Source organism: Mesoplodon bidens (genome assembly GCF_964165515.1).
Source record: "Mesoplodon bidens genome assembly, chromosome: 5".
Classification (NCBI taxonomy): Eukaryota; Metazoa; Chordata; class Mammalia; order Artiodactyla; family Ziphiidae; genus Mesoplodon; species Mesoplodon bidens.
Genome location: NC_138161.1, coordinates 89,036,178 through 89,054,079, shown reverse-complemented (window position 1 = coordinate 89,054,079; position 17,902 = coordinate 89,036,178). Strand labels below are relative to the sequence as shown.

Sequence of the window (17,902 nt, the reverse complement as noted above, 5' to 3'; positions counted from 1 at the left end):
AAATGGAGATCTCGACCTTTTTAAAAAATATTTATTTATTTATTTATGGCTGCATTGGGTCTTGGTTGCTGCGCGCAGGCTTTCTCCAGTTGCGGCAAGCGGGGGCTGCTCTTGGTTGTGGTGCGCGGGCTTCTCATTGCGGTGGCTTCTCTTGTTGCGGAGCACGGGCTGTAGGCACGCAGGCTCAATAGTTGTAGCTCGCGGGCTCCCGAACACAGGTTCAGTAGTTGTGGCGCACAGGCTTAGTTGCTCCACAGCATGTGGGATCTTCCCGGATCAGGGATCGAACCCGTGTCCCCTGCATTGGCAGGTGGATTCTTAAGCACTGCGCCACCAGGCAGGTCCCCAAAATCTTATTTTGATTAATGGATTGTAGTTATTGTGATCGCAACACTTAGATTTTTTTCACCTTTCTAATCAAATTGAAGCTGTATTCATTTCCTAGGGCTGCCACAACGAAGCAGCACAAATAGAATTGTGTTGTCTTGCAGTTCTGGAGGCTAGAAGTCAAAAACCAAGGAGTCAGCAGGGCCATGGAACCCCTGAAGCCTGTAGTTGGACCTTCCTTGCCTCTTGCTAGCTTCTAGTGGTTTGGGATTCCTAGGCTTGCAGTTGTGTAATCCTCATATGTATTGTTTTCTCTGTTTGTCTTAACTTTCAGTTTCATTTTTATTCTTTCCCGTAAGCAAAACGCCACGCCCCACCCACTTCTCCTCTCACGCCAACCATAAACTGCCGCCTTGTTAACTCTGTGGCAGTCAGACTCTGACAGGACCATGGCCCTGATGCAGGCTCCAGTGGGCCCCAGCCCTGGGCAGACCTGCGCACTGATCCTGATCTTCACAGTGCTCCTGCAGGCCCTCTGTGTGGCCGTGACTTACATGTACTTCACCAACGAGCTGAAGCAGGTCAGTACGATGCACACGCTCTCTGACAGAGGCTTTTGGCAACCCTCTGGTTAACTGCCTTTACTGGCTTCTCTGGGAAGACTTTACAGAGGAAGAGAATCCTCTCTTTCTCTGCCTGGGGACCCTAACTTCTAATGTATATCATTACTGAGGACTTTGCAAAAGTGAATTGAAGGGACTGTGTGCACAAAGTGCAGTTACTGAACTGGCTCCACCAGTTACTAGCAGATGCGGGCAACAAAACTCCTGAGGTAGCTTTGTCTTCAACAGAATGTTATAATATTAACAGCTGCCATTCATTGAGTGCTTTCTGCTTTACAGTTCTTGACTCAAATTCTTGGGAGTGAGAGGAACTGCATCAGGGCAGGACTGTATCTGCTTTTGCTTTCTGTGACACCTCTAGGCGCTAGCACAGAGCTCCCACATAGTAGGTGTTCACTAAACACTTGTTGAATGAATAACCAACCTTCACCAATGTACTGCCAGGACACAGGGAGTAGGGTAGAGTTGAGGCTTAACCCAAAGCCAGGCTCTAAACCACTTGTAATAATGCTGTTTTGTGTTCCAAATGTGGCTAATTCCAGTGGATTTTGAATGCAAAATTACTGAAAATAAGCCAACCCCAGGTTTTTGCTTTCTGGGTACATATTTTTTTCATTTAATTTTTTTTATTGGCGCATAGTTGATTTACAGTGTTGTGTTTGTTTCTGCTGTATGGCAAAGTGAGACAGTTACAACCAGACATATATCCACTCTTTTTTTTTTTTAGGGTTCACAAATCTTTCTTTAATGACTCTTTAAAAGGTAGCAAAACTGGTTCTACTCAAATAGAATGATATCCAGTCTTAAAATTTTTTTAATAAGATTTTTTTGATGTGGACCATTTTTAAAGTCTTTATTGAACTTGTTACAATATTGCTTCTGTTTTATGTTTTGGTTTTTTGGCCACAAGGCATGTGGGATCTTAGCTCCCTGACCAGGGATTGAACCCTCACCCGCTGCATTGGAAGGCAAAGTCTTAATCAGTGGACCGCCAGGGAAGTCCCTATCCACTCTTCTTTAGATTTCTATTCCCATATAGGTCATTACAGAGTATAGAATAGCGTTCCCTGTGCTATTCAGTAGGTTCTTATTAGTTATCTATTTTATATACAGTAGTGTGTATATGTCAATCCCAGTCTCCCAATTTATCCCTCCCCCCTATTCCCCCGGCTTGTTTTCTACATCTGTGACTCAGCTTCTGTTTTGTAAATAGGTTCATTTGTACCATTTCTTTAGATTCTACATATAAGCAATATCATACGCTATTTGTCTTTCTCTGTCTGACTTACTTCACTCAGTAAGACAATCTCTAGGTCCATCCACGTCACTGCAAATGGCATTATTTTGTTATTTTTTATGGCTGAGTAATATTCCATTGTATACAGTACCACATCTTCTTTATCTATTCCTCCTTTGATGGACATTTAGGTTGCTTGCATGTCCTGGCTATTGTAAATAGTGCTGCAATGAACATTGGGGTGAATGTATCCTTTCAAATTATGGTTTTCTCCAGATATATGCCCAGGAGTGGGATTGCTGGATCATATGGTAGCTCTATTTTCAATTTTTTAAGGAACATCCATACTGTTCTCCATAGTGGCTCTATCAATTTACATTCCCGCCAACAGTATAGGAGTTTCTGTGTATATTTTGACTAATTGTATATTGTATAGTAGGGAACTTCGAGCTGGAAGGAATTTTGGATACCCCTCGTTGTATAGATGAGACTAGAGACTGCCAGAGAAATGACTTACCCGAGCTCAGGCAGAAATTTGGAAGCAGAGCTGGACCCAGCTCAGCTCATAGGGAATGCTCCTCCCATCACAGCAGGGTGTCAGTAGGGTTAACCTATCTCCCCCTTTTGCTGAACAGCACCCTGCTGCATGGTGACAGTGCAACATCAAATCTGTCAGCTGGGCAGGAAATGCAAGGCTAAGGGTCTTGGACAAATATAAAATAGTGTTTATCTGTTAAGGAAATAAATGCAGTTTGTATATCCTGTGGAGTATAAACTTGGCTCTCAACTGGTTGGGAATTTCCTTTGGAAATGAAGTGAATAAAACAAGAGTCAACAAGTAATTATACAAATGATCACTACCATTAGATGGCCAGTAAAGTCAGCTTTGTTATAGGGCAATTTCAAAGAGCCTGTATTTGTAAGAAAAAAAATCAACGTGATTATAATCATGCCTTTTAGTTCTATGTCTGCCCGAGAGACTGGAATGCTGCTGTGTTTCCCAGTTTGGAGACAGCATGTCCTAAGCTTTGTTAACTTTGCAGTATAAATAGTGAGTCTGTGTCTCCATATACAAGAGGTTCCCTCAATTTGCTATCATTACAAGTTGGCCTCATTTTAAGACTGAATCAACTCGTTATTTACTGATCTGAGTTATGCAATTGTCTGTGTACATGATCAAGTTTCTTTGAATTCTATAAAAATGGAAATTTCAAAGTTTAACATCTCCCCACTTGCACACATTTTTCCTGATTGCATGTTCATATGTGTACACTTCTGTATAGACATGCAGAAGAATTTATTAAGAGTATCAGAAAGAAGAGAATTAAGAGATATTGAGCAAAAACTGTTCCAGAAACTTTCAAAATACTGCCCTATTTAATCCTCATAACAATTCTAGAAAGTAAATATAATTATCCCATTTTATAGATGAACAAACTAAGACTCAGGGAAGTTAGGTAAAAGGTGAAGCCCAATTTTGAACCCAGGCATTAAATAGGGGCTCAGTAAATGGTAACCATTGTAATCAGCATTGAGAAGTCTCTTGGAGTTGTCACCCTCTTCATCAGGAATTTATGCAAGGGAAAATGAATCTGAATCTCTTTGGGTGACTGTGTAGAGTTTGGAAAAGCATATTCAACACAAGTATTAATTTCCTAAATCAGATCACAGGTTTCACTCTGGCAAGCAAAAATTTGCAGAAGATACAGTGGGCAAGGATTATAGGGAGTGTGGGTTGAGCCGGGCTGAGGGATGTTGGATTGGACCCTCACAATTAAGCCTGTAGACCTGCGAGCATGGACAATAAATATGGGCTTAGCCTCTAAAGTCCATGACTCTGAGAAAGTTTTATGACAAGGGGACTACCTATTGCTGTGGCATTATAGATGGGGAAGACAAAGGAGAAGGAGACCCTTATCCACTGATGTCCATAAATGATCCTTTATGCTATTTGTGGTTTGCAGAAACTGATTGTCAGAGACTAATGTCTGGGCAGCAGAGAGGGTCAGTGCTGCCACCTTGAAGTCTCTGAGCCAGCCAGCAAAGGAGTCCACCCTGCTGACTTCATGCCCTGCCAAGGACTGGTTGGCCCTGGCCTAGACAGTCACACTGTTTGTGATGGCAACAGCAGCAGTCGAGTGGAATCCACTTCTCAGAACCAAGGGCAATAGCCATCTCTCTCCTTCTAGAGTTGTCCAGATAAAAATAGCACACTCATCCCCCTGCCCCCAACACCCAGATGTGGTTAGCAAGAGAACAGCCCCAGCCTGAGAAGTGCTGTAGGAAATTCAACCTCAAAGTGTGAAAGGATGTGAAAAGGCAAGGGGCAGAGAGACATCATATTAATCATTCTTGGAATAACCATAGCACCACCTTGCCCATGTGTCAGTTACCTGTGTTGGCCTAGGTCTGTAGAGGAAACTACTAAATATGAAACTTGTGGGGGTGGGATGCAGAGTGGCTGGGGCTTTCTTTTGTTCTGAAGTCAATATGGGTTGGCCAAAAATTTCGTTCAGAGTTTGCCATTGAAAACCCCGAACGAACTTTTTGGCCAACCCAATACAAGCATTAAAAATATCTAGAAGGAGAAATAAGTTGTGATCTTTAGAGGGTAGAATTATGGGTGCCACTTTTCAATTTTTCTATATTTTATCAATTTTCTACAGCTAATGTTGTAAAAATATCTATGCTATCCATATGATTTTCATACAGATCTAAAGAGCATGACATTTTTGTAGTCTTAAGAGAAAACAACCATATACAAAATTGCCCACACCCAGTCTAATCTCAACCCTGTAAAAAAAAAAAAAGAACATCCAAAGGTTAACTAGGAGGTGGAATGAGGGTGGATCAGAGGTTTTTATTTGTTTCACTTTTAGAAGAGTATTCTATAATCTTCTATATTTTCCAGGCTGCCTGTGTATCCTCAGCATCTTTAGGCTTCATTCAATCTGGGTTAACACTGCAGTCTCACTAGCTTGTCAGACTCCCTCCCACGTCTACTTAGGACCTTAGTTTTCAAGGTTCTCCCTCCCCACCTCCTGAAAGTGTTTCTGGAAAATCTCCAGAGGCCAGCAGTTGGTCCTGACCTGGGCTGGCCCCTGCTCTCTTCCACTCTCTCAAACTCCACTTGACTTCACAGGGGCTGTCAGCTACCCTGACCGCCTGATCCCAGCACCTCTCAACTCTGCCCTATCCTGCCCCCAGCCTCAGCCTCCCGGGCACTCAGCCCTTTCATGCTGAGACAGCTTCCAACTGCTGTGAAGTAAGATGACAAGTTGCTCCCTCCCTTCTGTGTCATGCACATTGTTTTGTCCCAACAGGTTACGAAAATCAGTTAAGCCTGTTTATTCAGTTTCATCAAGTCAATGCCTGGCCAAGGCACACCCAGTCCTGCTGGGCTGGGACGATGGCTAATACAACTGTTCTTCCTGGAACTACTCTCAGGCCTTGTTGGTGAATCCAGCTCTTCTTCCCTGATCCTCCCCTCAGTTTGCTAGACATGCTCTTCTATTTCTAAATTGAGTTCCTTCCTTGGAAAGGCTTTTTAAGCTCACATAAATTGCAGATGAAAATTAATGTCTACAGTAGAAGAACATGGAGGTGGGTAGGATCAAAGGAATGGTGTCTAATTTCATCGCCAGTCATAACTCAGGTGGTCCCAGCTGTCACCCCCACTACATCTACTAGGCCAATGTTTTACTCTTGGAATTTTAAAGAGGAAGAAAGAAAACAAACATTTACTTAAAAGTAAATGAATGTTCTATGCCAGAGTGTGGGGAAGGAATTAATTAACTCAGGTTTGTCACTTTTATGCTTGAGAGAACTGATCAAATGTCCAAGGAGTACATGGCTGACAGTACGGACCCGCATGATTCTGGCTGAAAGCTCTCGTAAATATTTAAGTTATTTTGATCTGGAATGAGATCATGTTTCTATAGGAGGGAGCAGCGCATCGTTAAGTTTGAGCTTTCCTTCAAGCTTTGAAGTCCCCTAAGTTCAAATAACAGATAAAATTGGCTATTTTCCCATTTATTTCCCCAGAGAAAGGCAATTCAATGGATTTGTACAGAGAAATAACATCTCCTGAATCCCAGTTGTTAAAAATGAAAACAGGAAAAAAAAAAAATCTGACCTTGCATGAACATCCTGTTTTTCTTCGTAAGATTAATCAGTTGTCATTCTGGAGTGCTCTGGAGTGTGTGTGTGTGTGTGTGTGTGTGTGTGTGTGTGTGTAACATCAAGCACAGACTTTGTTGGCAATGATCTAGCCATTGTAAATGTTTACCCTCAATCAGAAGAAGGAAGCAAACCTTCAAATGGTGTTTCGAGTCTCTGCTGGTGTGGACATTCAAACGTCTAGTGGCAATGTAGTCTGGATTCTGCCATCCAGAGGAGTAGAAATCACAACAATAACTAGAATCTACTAAGACAATCAAAGCTCAGATCAAGAAACAGAATATTACCTGCACCCTAGAGGCTTTGGCTAATTTTTTATTTAGGATCCTGGAATGTAAACAAACTCCACTGCCTACTTTGTACCTGGTAGGTTTCTAGCTGTAGGATGGGAGTCACACTATGTCAGAGCTGAAAGGAACCTCAAAGATCACCACGGTGAGCCAGCACAAAATGCAGATGAAGAAGAGATGTCGCAGAGTAGAAGCAATTTGTTGAGGGACATACGACTGCTCAAGGGCAGGGGCAGCAAAGGGCATTGTGACCCTGGATGCCTGGCCCATACCTGTTTCCCTTCCACCACATCCAGCTGCTTACCTTTATTCAACGGACAAAGAACGGCATGCTTACTTTTACTTCAGGCAATGAGCTTTTCCATGGTGCTAAGCCTTCTCTGAACCCGTCATCAGCTTCTGTTGTTTTAACTTGTAAATGAACAAAAAGAAAAAGCACTTGTGCATAATATTGTGTTATATTCATCTCAACCCAGATGCAGGACAAGTACTCCAAAAGTGGCATCACTTGCTTCTTAAAGGACGATGACAGTTCTTGGGATGCCAGTGATGGCGAGAGTATGATCAACCCCTGCTGGCATGTGAAGTGGCAACTCCGTCAGTTTGTTAGAAAGGTAAGTGAACCATGGGGTCGCTTTACCAGCAGGCATAGAAGGTCAGAGGAGAAGGACTATTTTAGATCAAGCTTAGAGTCCTTATTTTGTAAGGGAGGAAACTGGGGCCCAGAGTGTTTAAGTGATTGCCCCCAAATTCACTGAACTAGGAAAAGACGGGACAACACCAAACAGTGGGTCCTGATCAACTCCTGGTCTAGAGTTTATTCCTCTCCTCCAGAGACCTCCTTCATCGAGTCTAAACTTTTTATCTCACCTTGTGGAAACTGAGGCACGGACAGAGCAATGTGTTCAAGGTCACACAACAATAAAGGATGTGTGTGATTTCTTTTTTTATTCAGAAGACAAGAGAAACCAAACAATGGTGTTTTATAGTCTTCCCACATTGTTGTTCTCTGTTATTTTTTTCTTTTGTTTTTGTTTTCTTTTCTTTTTTTTTTTTTTTTACAAACCCTTGTGTCGCCACATTGTGGTTCTCTGGAATTAAGTCTTTATTTATTTTTGTATGCATATAGAGATGAAGAAAGAGGAAAGGAAGAAGGAAGAAAGAGGTACTTTGAGAAATTGAAGGTGATGACATCTCAATATACAGTTAATAAATGACACGTTACAAAATATTATTTTCTGTTTGTGAAAGTTGCTTAAATAGGATCTCCAGCAGAAACTTTGTTAGCTAACAGCTTATTTCACTAAATATGATTACTTAATTATACTTTCAGTGACAGGACATGTCAAATATAGTTTCTTCTCTCAGGCTGCTTCCTTATTTGTAAGATGGCATTAATAACATTTACCTTCTGCATATCCGGAAAGGCCAGCTGTGAACACAAACATGAAAACTGTAAACCTCATTGTTTAAAAAAATTACTGGGGATATTCCCAGGGTAGGAGGAGGATGTGTTTTAAAGAAATGATTGTAAGTCTATTGTCTGGTACTCAGTGTGCCCTTCCATAGAAACAGTGTTACGTCGGTGGTTAGGCTCTGATTTATAACCCTAAGCAGTCCTCGCAGTAAAGCCCAGCATCACCTGTGATGCTATTCCTATGAGAAATGAAATCAGACTTCCACCTGGTTGTCCTAGAAACACATCTGCTCCACGGCTGCCCTGGAATCGTGGGCAGGACACCTGCCATGCACAAGCTGTCCTGGAACAGCTGGGACTCCATTGCCCCAAGTGAAAAACACCAGGAAAGACCCAGGGTTGGGGAAGTGTCCTGAGGAACCTGAGGAATGGGACCCCACGGTTCCTAGGATTAGAGGGAGGGTGGCAAACCCACTGGTGGCAGAGGAGAGAAACTCAGAACTAGAGTAGAAATCTGGAGACCGAGGAGGGGGCTGGGTGCTGGGCCTGGGAGTGGCGAGATGAGAGAAGCCGTGTGGGTGGTTTTTACAGGTCTCTTTTCTGCTCTTCCCCCATCCCTCCCATTCTCACATCCTGTCACTGACTAGAGAAGAGAGGGCACACAGCGTGGATGAGAGTGTAGGAGGGGAAAAGAGTTCCCCATTTTTCCAGGAACCGTGAAGTGAACAGACAATTTCCCATAAACATCCTATGCCCATTATGTATATTATCTCCCTTAATCCTCAAACAGCTCTGTGAGGAAGGAATCATTATTATCTTCTTTAAAAAAAAATAGATGAAGAAATTAAAGTAGTTCATATCAGTTAAGTAACTTGGGTAAAGTTTCCCAGGGCTGCTAATGAACAGATTTGAATCCAGTCCATCTGATTGTACTACAATCTTTTTTTTTTTTTCTTGGTGGCACCGTGTTAAGGACCACACTGTAGGACTTACCCTTTTGCCTTTCCTCCTCCTCCTTTTTCCTTCCTTCCTTCCTTCCTTCCTTCGTTTCTGGCCCAGAATGAGAGTGAGGGAGCTAATGTGCTGAGGCCACCCCTTGCTTCCCTTCCCACACGCCAGTGCCCATTGCCCTACAGGCAGCCCCCCATTATCTGGGGTCAGAGCTTTTGACAGAGGAAAAAGAAGAGAGCTTCTGATTTGGAGCGGGAGTGCAGAGGAAGGGAGTTTCTGACGGCTGTATAATTAACTACAGTGACGGGAAAGGTGGGCAAGGATGGGAAAAGCCCCCAGGGGTGACAGAACTGAGTGGAGAGGCATTTAAAGCCATGGATGAGTCACGTCAGGGTGGGCTCATTTAACAGAAAGGCTAGATTTCGTTCTTTATTACTGGTTTTCCCCACTGGTTAGCACAAAGAAAATGATCTGAAGTGTTTAGTAGGATATGAGAATTTGGTAAAATATCTTTATGTTGACAGTGTCTCAGCCACATTCTCAGAAATGAGAGAGTGACATGGTGCTACCAGGTCACCGCTGGATGGGTTGTGTGTGTCTGTGGGCACCATGAGAGAGAGGGAGTGTGCCTTACACCTTGAGTCTTGGGTATGTCTGATAATTTAAAGCTCCTGGACTCTGACACAGTGCCTTTATACACGCATGCATGCAGCTACACACAAAATGCACTATACACACACACATACATGCAGACACACATAGACAATGCACTTCTACACATGCATGCACGCAGACACACACACCCAGAAAGTGCGGTGACATGGCTACCAAATCCGTCAGCCAGAAGGAGACCTGGGGAACGTTAGGCTGACCTAACTTGGAGAAGGATAACTCCTTGCTCCTGTGCTGCTCCAGGTGTGGGCTTTCAAAGACTTCATCCAGAAACAGAAGTCTCCCAGACAGAGGACCATCCTTCCATCCACAGTAGGGACAGCTGCCTCCATATTCATCCCAGCTCCCACCCTGCCCCACACACTCTATGCTTGGACAACTTAAAGCTGCCTAGGTTGATATCTTAGGTGGAAATTTTCTGTTAGACGTCAGCAAGAAGAGCCACAGACATTCTATAGTCAGTCTAAATGCTTAGGGAAATTAACAAGCTTTATTCAATACTATTTGCAGATCATTTTGAGAACCTATGAGGAAGCCATTCCTTCAATTCCAGGTAGTATTCTTTTTGTTGTTATTTTAATTTTCTACTGTCAGCCTTGTGATAGGGTGAATAGCTCTCCATCTTCTTTCTCTCTGCTCCCATCCACACATCCCACCTCTGACCACTGCTCAGTGTCTCAAGCTGCTTAATTCTATTTCCTCCCTTGCACTAGCAGCTAGAAAGCTCAGAAGCAAATCTGTGACCCACCTATGGTCTGAACTTCGTTTCATCTGAATTTTATTCTTCCAACGTGGATTTTCCTTTCACCTCAACTTCTTTGATTCTTTATTTTTACCTTCTAATGTGGGTAACTTTCTGGAGCATAGCTGGAAAAAAAGGGCACCCAAGTTACCCATCTTCTCTGCTTCTGACCACCCCTAGGCTCGAAGCCTTTCTTTATGCAAAAAGCCTCTTGCTCCGTCATCTCTTTCCCAGCAATCCTTCTACCCACCCCGAAATCCTCATCCTGCAGTCCCCACACCTTGGCTATCTCCGCTGATGGTCACCAGCCTGCTCTTGACCCACAGCCCCCTTCATTGTTATTGCCCAGGCCGGCTTCTCTAGTCCTGCAACTGGCTTCTTCCATTCCTGGATTTTCACATAACCACCTCCTTCTCACCCTCCATCCTCATCACCTACTCATCACCTCTCAGAGAGAACTTTCCTGACCAACTTTCTAAGTAAGTTCACCCACATCCTATTTTTTCTATCACACTTACCTTGTTCATTTCCTTTGATTGATATATATATAAATCAAAGGAAAATATATAAATATTCTCTGTGTTCTGTCTGATTCCCTACTAGAGGAAAGATCCACAAAGACAGAAAACATGCCTCTTTCTCTCACCGCTCTATTCCTAGACTTAACTGTACACCTCAAGCCTAGTAGATCCTCTCTTATCCCCCTGGTCCTTACCTGCACCGCCTTTGGTGTGTGTGTTCATGTGCATGTGTGGGTGTGTATTTTGACTGAGATGAAATTCACATAACATACAACTAACCATTGTGAAGCGCACAATTTGGTGGCCATTAGTACATTCACATTTTTGTGCCACCATCCCTCTCTACACAGAAAGTTCTTAATACATGTTTTTTAAATCAATACATAAGTAAATACAACTGATGAATTAAATTTACTGCTGCTTTGCATTTGGCTCACCATAGCCCCATTTTCCCCTGTTAATAATCATACCAGCCTGCATATGTGTACCAGAGACTTACAGTCCTGGGGTACACCAGCCTGGCAGAGAAGAATCAGTTTTTTAATAGATATTTTATTAATGATGTCTTCCTAATTTTCAGCTATCCTTTTCCATTACAATAAGCTTCCTCATCACTTGACAATCCCCACCATCCTTTATTAAATGGGCTTTATTAAATACGAAGGCAAGACCTGGTCCCAGGGTCTAAGCATTCTTTCTGGTCATTTCCCCGAAGGCAAAAACAGTAGTAGGAATGTTGAACACTACTTCTCTTCTAATGAGGAACAACAGATCTGTGGTCTACAGTAGATGCATGTACTATTTTCAGTGTTGGAAGAAAAATATTCTTTTCTGTTCATCCCAGTGGGGCGTAGAAATCATATACTCCTCAGTATACCAAGATGTATCCATGACACCCAAATATACATATTCACAGACTTCTTTTCCAGGAGCTGTTTGCTATAGCCAGTAGGAAATGTCCTCTCTTCAGAATTTGCTTTTAAAGCCAGGCTCTCCCATATCCTTGCAATGACCTCAAATGCAAGATATTTGTAACTGGATTCCATGACTGAATATTTTAAAATAAAGTGTTACAGTCTAGGGGAAGTCAAGGCATTATGAATTATTTATCAATGGTGGTTAAAAGTAAATGGACACATCAACCTTGAAAGCTGAGCATTCTGAGAGTAACATGTAATTGACTGTACTTCCCCAAGCTGTGTTTGGTTTTCAGTATCCTGCACACACCCACCTATCCTGAATAAGTAACAACACCAGATAGATGGAGAGACTCCTTAGCATTCCTTCCTCTCCTATGAAATTTTATCACCTCCTTTCAGTTTCTTCTACTACTAGCCTAGATTAAAGCTTCCTGTTCTCAGACCTGATCAATTACAGCCGTCTGCTAACTCGCCAATCTCCAGCCCTCTCACTTTCTACCCATCAAACCTTACTATGAGGTAGTTTAACCTAAAGCACAACACATATCTTTTTGCTTCCCTGATCAAAACCTTCCAGAGTCTTCCCATGTCTGTAAAAATTCAAATCTCTTAGTCTAACATTCAGATCCTCTATAGTTTAAATCCTCATTCAAGCCTGAAACTGAACTCCTCTGATGCCTGTGTCCCAGGAATGCTTTGTGCATCCTGCCTTGGGGATACTATTCTAGACCTCTGGGAATGCCCTTTTCCCATTGCTGTGGGTCCCAAGCCTCCCCAGCCCCACCCATTTCAGAGAATTGTCCTGCCCCTCAAATGCTTTCTTGCATTCATTTGTTTATAGTTCTTTCTCCATCTTCCTAGAAGAGTGTCAGGTATAGATGTGATGGGCACTTTGGTTTGCTGGAGTACATGAATGAAAGGGCCTTAGTCCAAACCCTCCCCTGACCTCAGCTCTCCAATAAATAGGAATCTTTCTCTCCCCTGAACACCCACCACCCTTCATTTCTATTTCTTATAGGTTAATTTTCACTTTCTAATTTGTGTCTTCCCTAAAAGCTGTAAGCCCCTTGAGGGCTCAGTCAGTGTAATCAGTGATTAATCTTTGAAGTCCCTGTGGAGCACTGCCTTGTCCCTGGACGTATTTGCTTGATGAAAATGTATAGTTTATCTCAACAATGAACGTAAACATCCTGGGAAGTTTGAGCTGATTTTTTTAAAGAGTAGTTTGTTGAATTTGTAGTCTTTCAGTCTGCTCCAAAGTACTTCGGATGGTGGTCAATAAATGTTATTTATTTATGATAATCTAGTGAACCAGTGATTTTTATGCTCATATACTGGTTATCATGACCATTATGTCATTTCATATTCCCTTTGGGAGGTGAGGGAAATGACTGTTGGATACCAGTTTGTAGCATCTCTGGACAATTGTTATCACTGCTACTCCTTTAGAGTAGGTAGTATCTAGCAGGGAGGAAAAAATAATTGAGATGATAAAAATTGGTATCACTCTGTTTCTATATATAACTCAAAGTGGAAATTTGCCAGTACCTGGTTATTGGTGCATTTTAAATGCCTCAGCAGGAATATTATAAGTCCACAGTTTTGTTGTTATTATTGTAGTTTAGGAAAAGGGTCAGAATCTTCACTTTGTTATATTCTAGTTGAACCCTACCCCTGAGATGCCGATACATTTTAGCCCAAGTTACTGCTTATCCTTCCCATCTAAAGTACTTTTCAAGTTCAACATAGGCTGAAGTAGACTGATTATAATACTAAAATGTAAATTGGTTTTATGAAAACCCATATAATCAACTTTGGGAGCCCAGTGTGCTTACAGTGCTTGATTGATAAGAGCTGTGAACAGCAATGTATCTGAGACGTGTTTGACAAGTGCTGATGATTCTTTGTCTTTTCTCTTTTAGAAAAGCAACAAAATATTCCTCACCTAGAAAGAGAAAAAGGTCCTCAGAGGGTAGCTGCTCACATAACTGGGACCAATCGGAAAAGCACATTCTCAGTTCTAAGTAAGAGAAACAATGAATATATGGTTTAAAAGAAGGGAATGGAAGAATTTGTTCCAAATAATTTATTCTTTTAGCTTGTATCAGAAATGTTTATATGGCTATCTACAACATGCTCAGTAGTAATCAAGTCTCAGATGGACTCTTTTTGGAAGCAAGTTTACAAGATGAATAGCTTAGTTACTGCCCTGGCATAACTGGCTTCAAGAAAATTCTGAAGTGGAAGTGGGAGAACTTTGAGTTTCCCATGCCCCCAGTTTTGCTTTTCTTCTTCTTTTTTTTTAAAGTAATTTCTCTCTCTTTCATCAAATCTTTCTCCTCTTCAAAGGTTCTAAATCAATCATCTACTTTCCCCATGAGTCACCAAGGCCTCCCAGTGGCATTTGTATTAGGTTGAACCATAAAAAGTTGGCCAATATTTGACCACTTTGCACTTACAGAAATGTCAGTTTCATATGGTTTAACCAAATAGGTTAAGCCTAATTATTAGCTGTAGAACAGGTGTCCATATACTGCTGTGGTTAGTGCATAGGTCTTGTAATCTAAATACCCACATTGGAATCCCAGCTACTCCTTACCTAGTTCTTTGTTTTGAGCAAATTACTTAACACAATCAAGCTTCATTTTCTTCATATACAAAGTAGAGATAATCTTTAACTCATAAAACAGTGAAGATTAATGCAAAATGCTGTTGCATTGTAAGTACTCAATAAGTAGTGCTTTTATTATTGTAAAAAGTTTTGTCCCGGGCTAAAGAAATTTCAGGCATTAGTTAATGAATGAAAAGGCTGTTGGGGTTTTTTTGTTGGTTGGTTGGTTTTTGTTTGTTTTTTTCTGGGCAGTTGCCTTCATGGTATTCCTGAACTCATGTTTTGTAAATCGTTGACATGTTCTGCCTATGAGTGAGATCATTATTTCACTATTCCTGTTTACTATTCATCAATTAATATGATAGTTATTTTCAACTCTTGAAAAACTCAATTTTGCGTCAATCATGGAGATGAGCCCAAAGTTTAGAAGAGTATCATATCTTAGTAAGGCCCATCTTCATTCAAAGTCTTTGGGATTTAAAGATCCAAAGATCTGAAGATCTTTAAATCTGGGCTCTTTTTGCCAAACCTTGTACCCTGTCTTATTGGACTAGAAATGCCTTCTGCTTGGATGGTGCTTTTGACACTGGGTTAGAGAAAGACCAAGGAGGAATCCAAAAAGACCTAAAAGAATAGCAGGAATTTATGAGCTCTAGGCTTGAGGAAATAGATAAGTTTCTTTTGGTTTCCATCTACATCGTTGATCTGAGCTCACCAGCACAGGAAAGGAGGCAGGGGTTCCGTATAGAAATTCTTCGCAGGAGTAAAGATTGCCATCTTAGTGAACCATTCCCGTGCTACTATTCAGAGTAGATGAGGTACAGAAAAGTAAGGGACTTCCAACAGATCACAGTGATACGGGAGCCTCCAGATTTCTATATGACTAGAATTTAGAATCCTTGGAAGATTGAAGGAGCAAGAAGTTTTTATTATAAAAAATTCTTTACAATCCCAACCAAGCACTGGCTAGCCACAGCTATTGGGAAACGTCTTGTTTTGCTACAAGCTAACTTTATTTTTCTCTAAACTTCATCCCAGGCTCCAGGAATGAAAAAGCTTTGGGCCAGAAAATAAATTCCTGGGAGTCGTCAAGAAAAGGACATTCATTCTTGAATAATTTGCACTTGAGGAATGGGGAGCTGGTTATCCACCAAACAGGGTTTTATTACATCTATTCCCAAACATACTTTCGATTTCAGGAAACTGAGGAGGTTTTGGGAACAGTTTCAACAGAAGAGAACAGAAAGAAAAACAAACAAATGGTACAATATATTTACAAATGCACAAGCTATCCTGACCCCATACTGCTGATGAAAAGTGCTAGAAATAGTTGTTGGTCTAAAGATTCAGAATATGGACTCTATTCCATCTATCAAGGTGGAATATTTGAGCTTAAGGAAAATGATCGAATTTTTGTCTCTGTAACTAATGAGCAATTGATTGACATGGACCAAGAAGCCAGTTTTTTCGGGGCCTTTTTAATTGGCTAAATGATCTGCAAAGAAAAAACAGTGCCCCCAGAGAGACCTTTCACTTTTCAGAGTGATATACTGTGAAAAGACTGCAAAAGAGCTGACAAAATAAGGCAGCCTGAGCAGAGCAGCCTCAGTCACAAGACTCTACAACACAAATTTTCTGGTATCTCTAAAAAGTGACCAACTTATTCCAAGAAAGAGAAACTGATGAAAGACCTCCTGAGACTCTACCTGATATCAGCTTGCTAGCAGAAATCTAAAAGGTTCTCGGTTTACAAACATTTGCGTAGCAATTAACATCTTCTGCCTTAACCGTCTACTCTTGCGAAGATACCAGAAGACTGAAAGGTCACAGTCAGGGTATGCTGTGTGCCAGGGGAGTTGGTGCAGTGTGGGGCCTTGTAGGAGTTGTCCTGTACCCTTGTACTCTTGGAAATAAGAAAATTCCATTCGAAATCTTATCATTTCACTAAACAAATTAAATTTATGTTTAGTGAACAAGGAACTATTTTCGGTTGGCCAAAAAATTCGTTCGGGTTTTCATGTAATCATATGTAAAAATCCGAACGAACTTTTTTGCCATCCCGATATTTCTGAATGGTTTGTGCTTTTCACTCCCAAAAGTCAAGCTGACCAAAAGTACTGAAGATTTTTTTGATAAAAGACTCTAAAATGAATGATAAGCTAATCAGAAATCGGGAATTTGGCCCCTTGTGAGCAGGAGAACTGGGAAAGTGGGGGAAAAAAAAGAACTGTTTGATAATGTAACTTAAGGATGGGCAAGAATTAATTATGACTTTATATTTTTATACTAAAATTTAAAAATATGTGTTCCTTTTTCAATAAAAACATGTTAAAATATGTAGTTTTTGTGTATCTCGTACTTATGTTTTATAGTAACAAGATTACTAATGACGGGGGGCGGGGGAAAGGACTTCTAATCTCTTTTTCATGGTATCGTTTATCTGACATGTCTTACAGAAGAAAGAAAGAAACTGCTCACTTTTTATATAATGTGATTAAAATATATCAGTCCTTTCCTTTATAGCTAATACTTTTGTTATAGGTTGAATTGTGTCCCCACAAAAGGTATGTAGAAGTCCTCCTCCCCAGTACCACAGAATGTGACCTTATTTGGAAAGAAGTTTGTTGCAGATATAATTAGTAAAGATGAGGTCATAGTGGAATAGGCTGGGTCCTTAATATTGTATAATGTGACTGGTGTCCTCATTATTTAAAGAAGGAAATTTGGAAACAGAAACAGAGACCCACAGGGAGAACTCCTTGTGGCAACAGAGGCAGAGATTGGAGTGAGGGAGTTGCAAGCAAGGAGCTCCAAGGATTGACGGCCCTCATCAGAAGTTCGGGAGACAAGAAGAGATTCTACCCATAGCCTCAGAAATCTACTGACACCTTGATTTTGGACTTCTGGCCTCAAGAACTGTGAGAGAATAAATTTCTGTTGTTGAAAGCCACCCAGTCTGCGGCCCTTTGGTTCAGCAGCCCGAGGAAGCTAATACGGCTTTGTACACTATGTTCAAGAAATCTATTTTTACCGATGTGCACAGATATCACCATCTATATTTTTTTCTGAAATCTTTAAATTTGGCCTTTCATAGTTTGATAGTGGGATTCAACTGTAATTTAATTCGTGTGTGATGAGCTAGGGATGGAATTTTATCTTTTACCATATCAGGGACCAGTTGTCCAGCACTGTTCATTGGCTAGTCCACTCTTTCCCCACTGATTTTAAGGTTTAATATCATATACCAACATCCCAGGGGGTCTGTTTCTGTGCTCACTTTCTTTTCCTATTGGCCTGGTTGTCCGTCCTTGCACCCATACCATCCATTTTTTAAAAACTGTGAAAAAATATAAATAACATAAGATTTACCATTTAACCATTTCTGAGTGTACAGTTCAGTGGCATTAAGTAC

General features: G+C 41.2%; 1 protein-coding gene across 1 annotated transcript; it reads left to right on the top strand.

Moving 5' to 3' along the window:
• Positions 1-763: 763 nt before the first annotated feature.
• TNFSF10 (TNF superfamily member 10) lies at positions 764-16,830 on the top strand. Its single transcript, XM_081234672.1, has 5 exons — positions 764-908; positions 7,133-7,270; positions 10,207-10,249; positions 13,802-13,903; positions 15,529-16,830. The coding sequence occupies exons 1-5, from the start codon at positions 777-779 to the stop codon at positions 15,978-15,980; spliced, it is 867 nt and encodes a 288-aa protein (XP_081090798.1). The 5' UTR covers positions 764-776; the 3' UTR covers positions 15,981-16,830.
• The last annotated feature ends 1,072 nt before the right edge of the window (positions 16,831-17,902 follow it).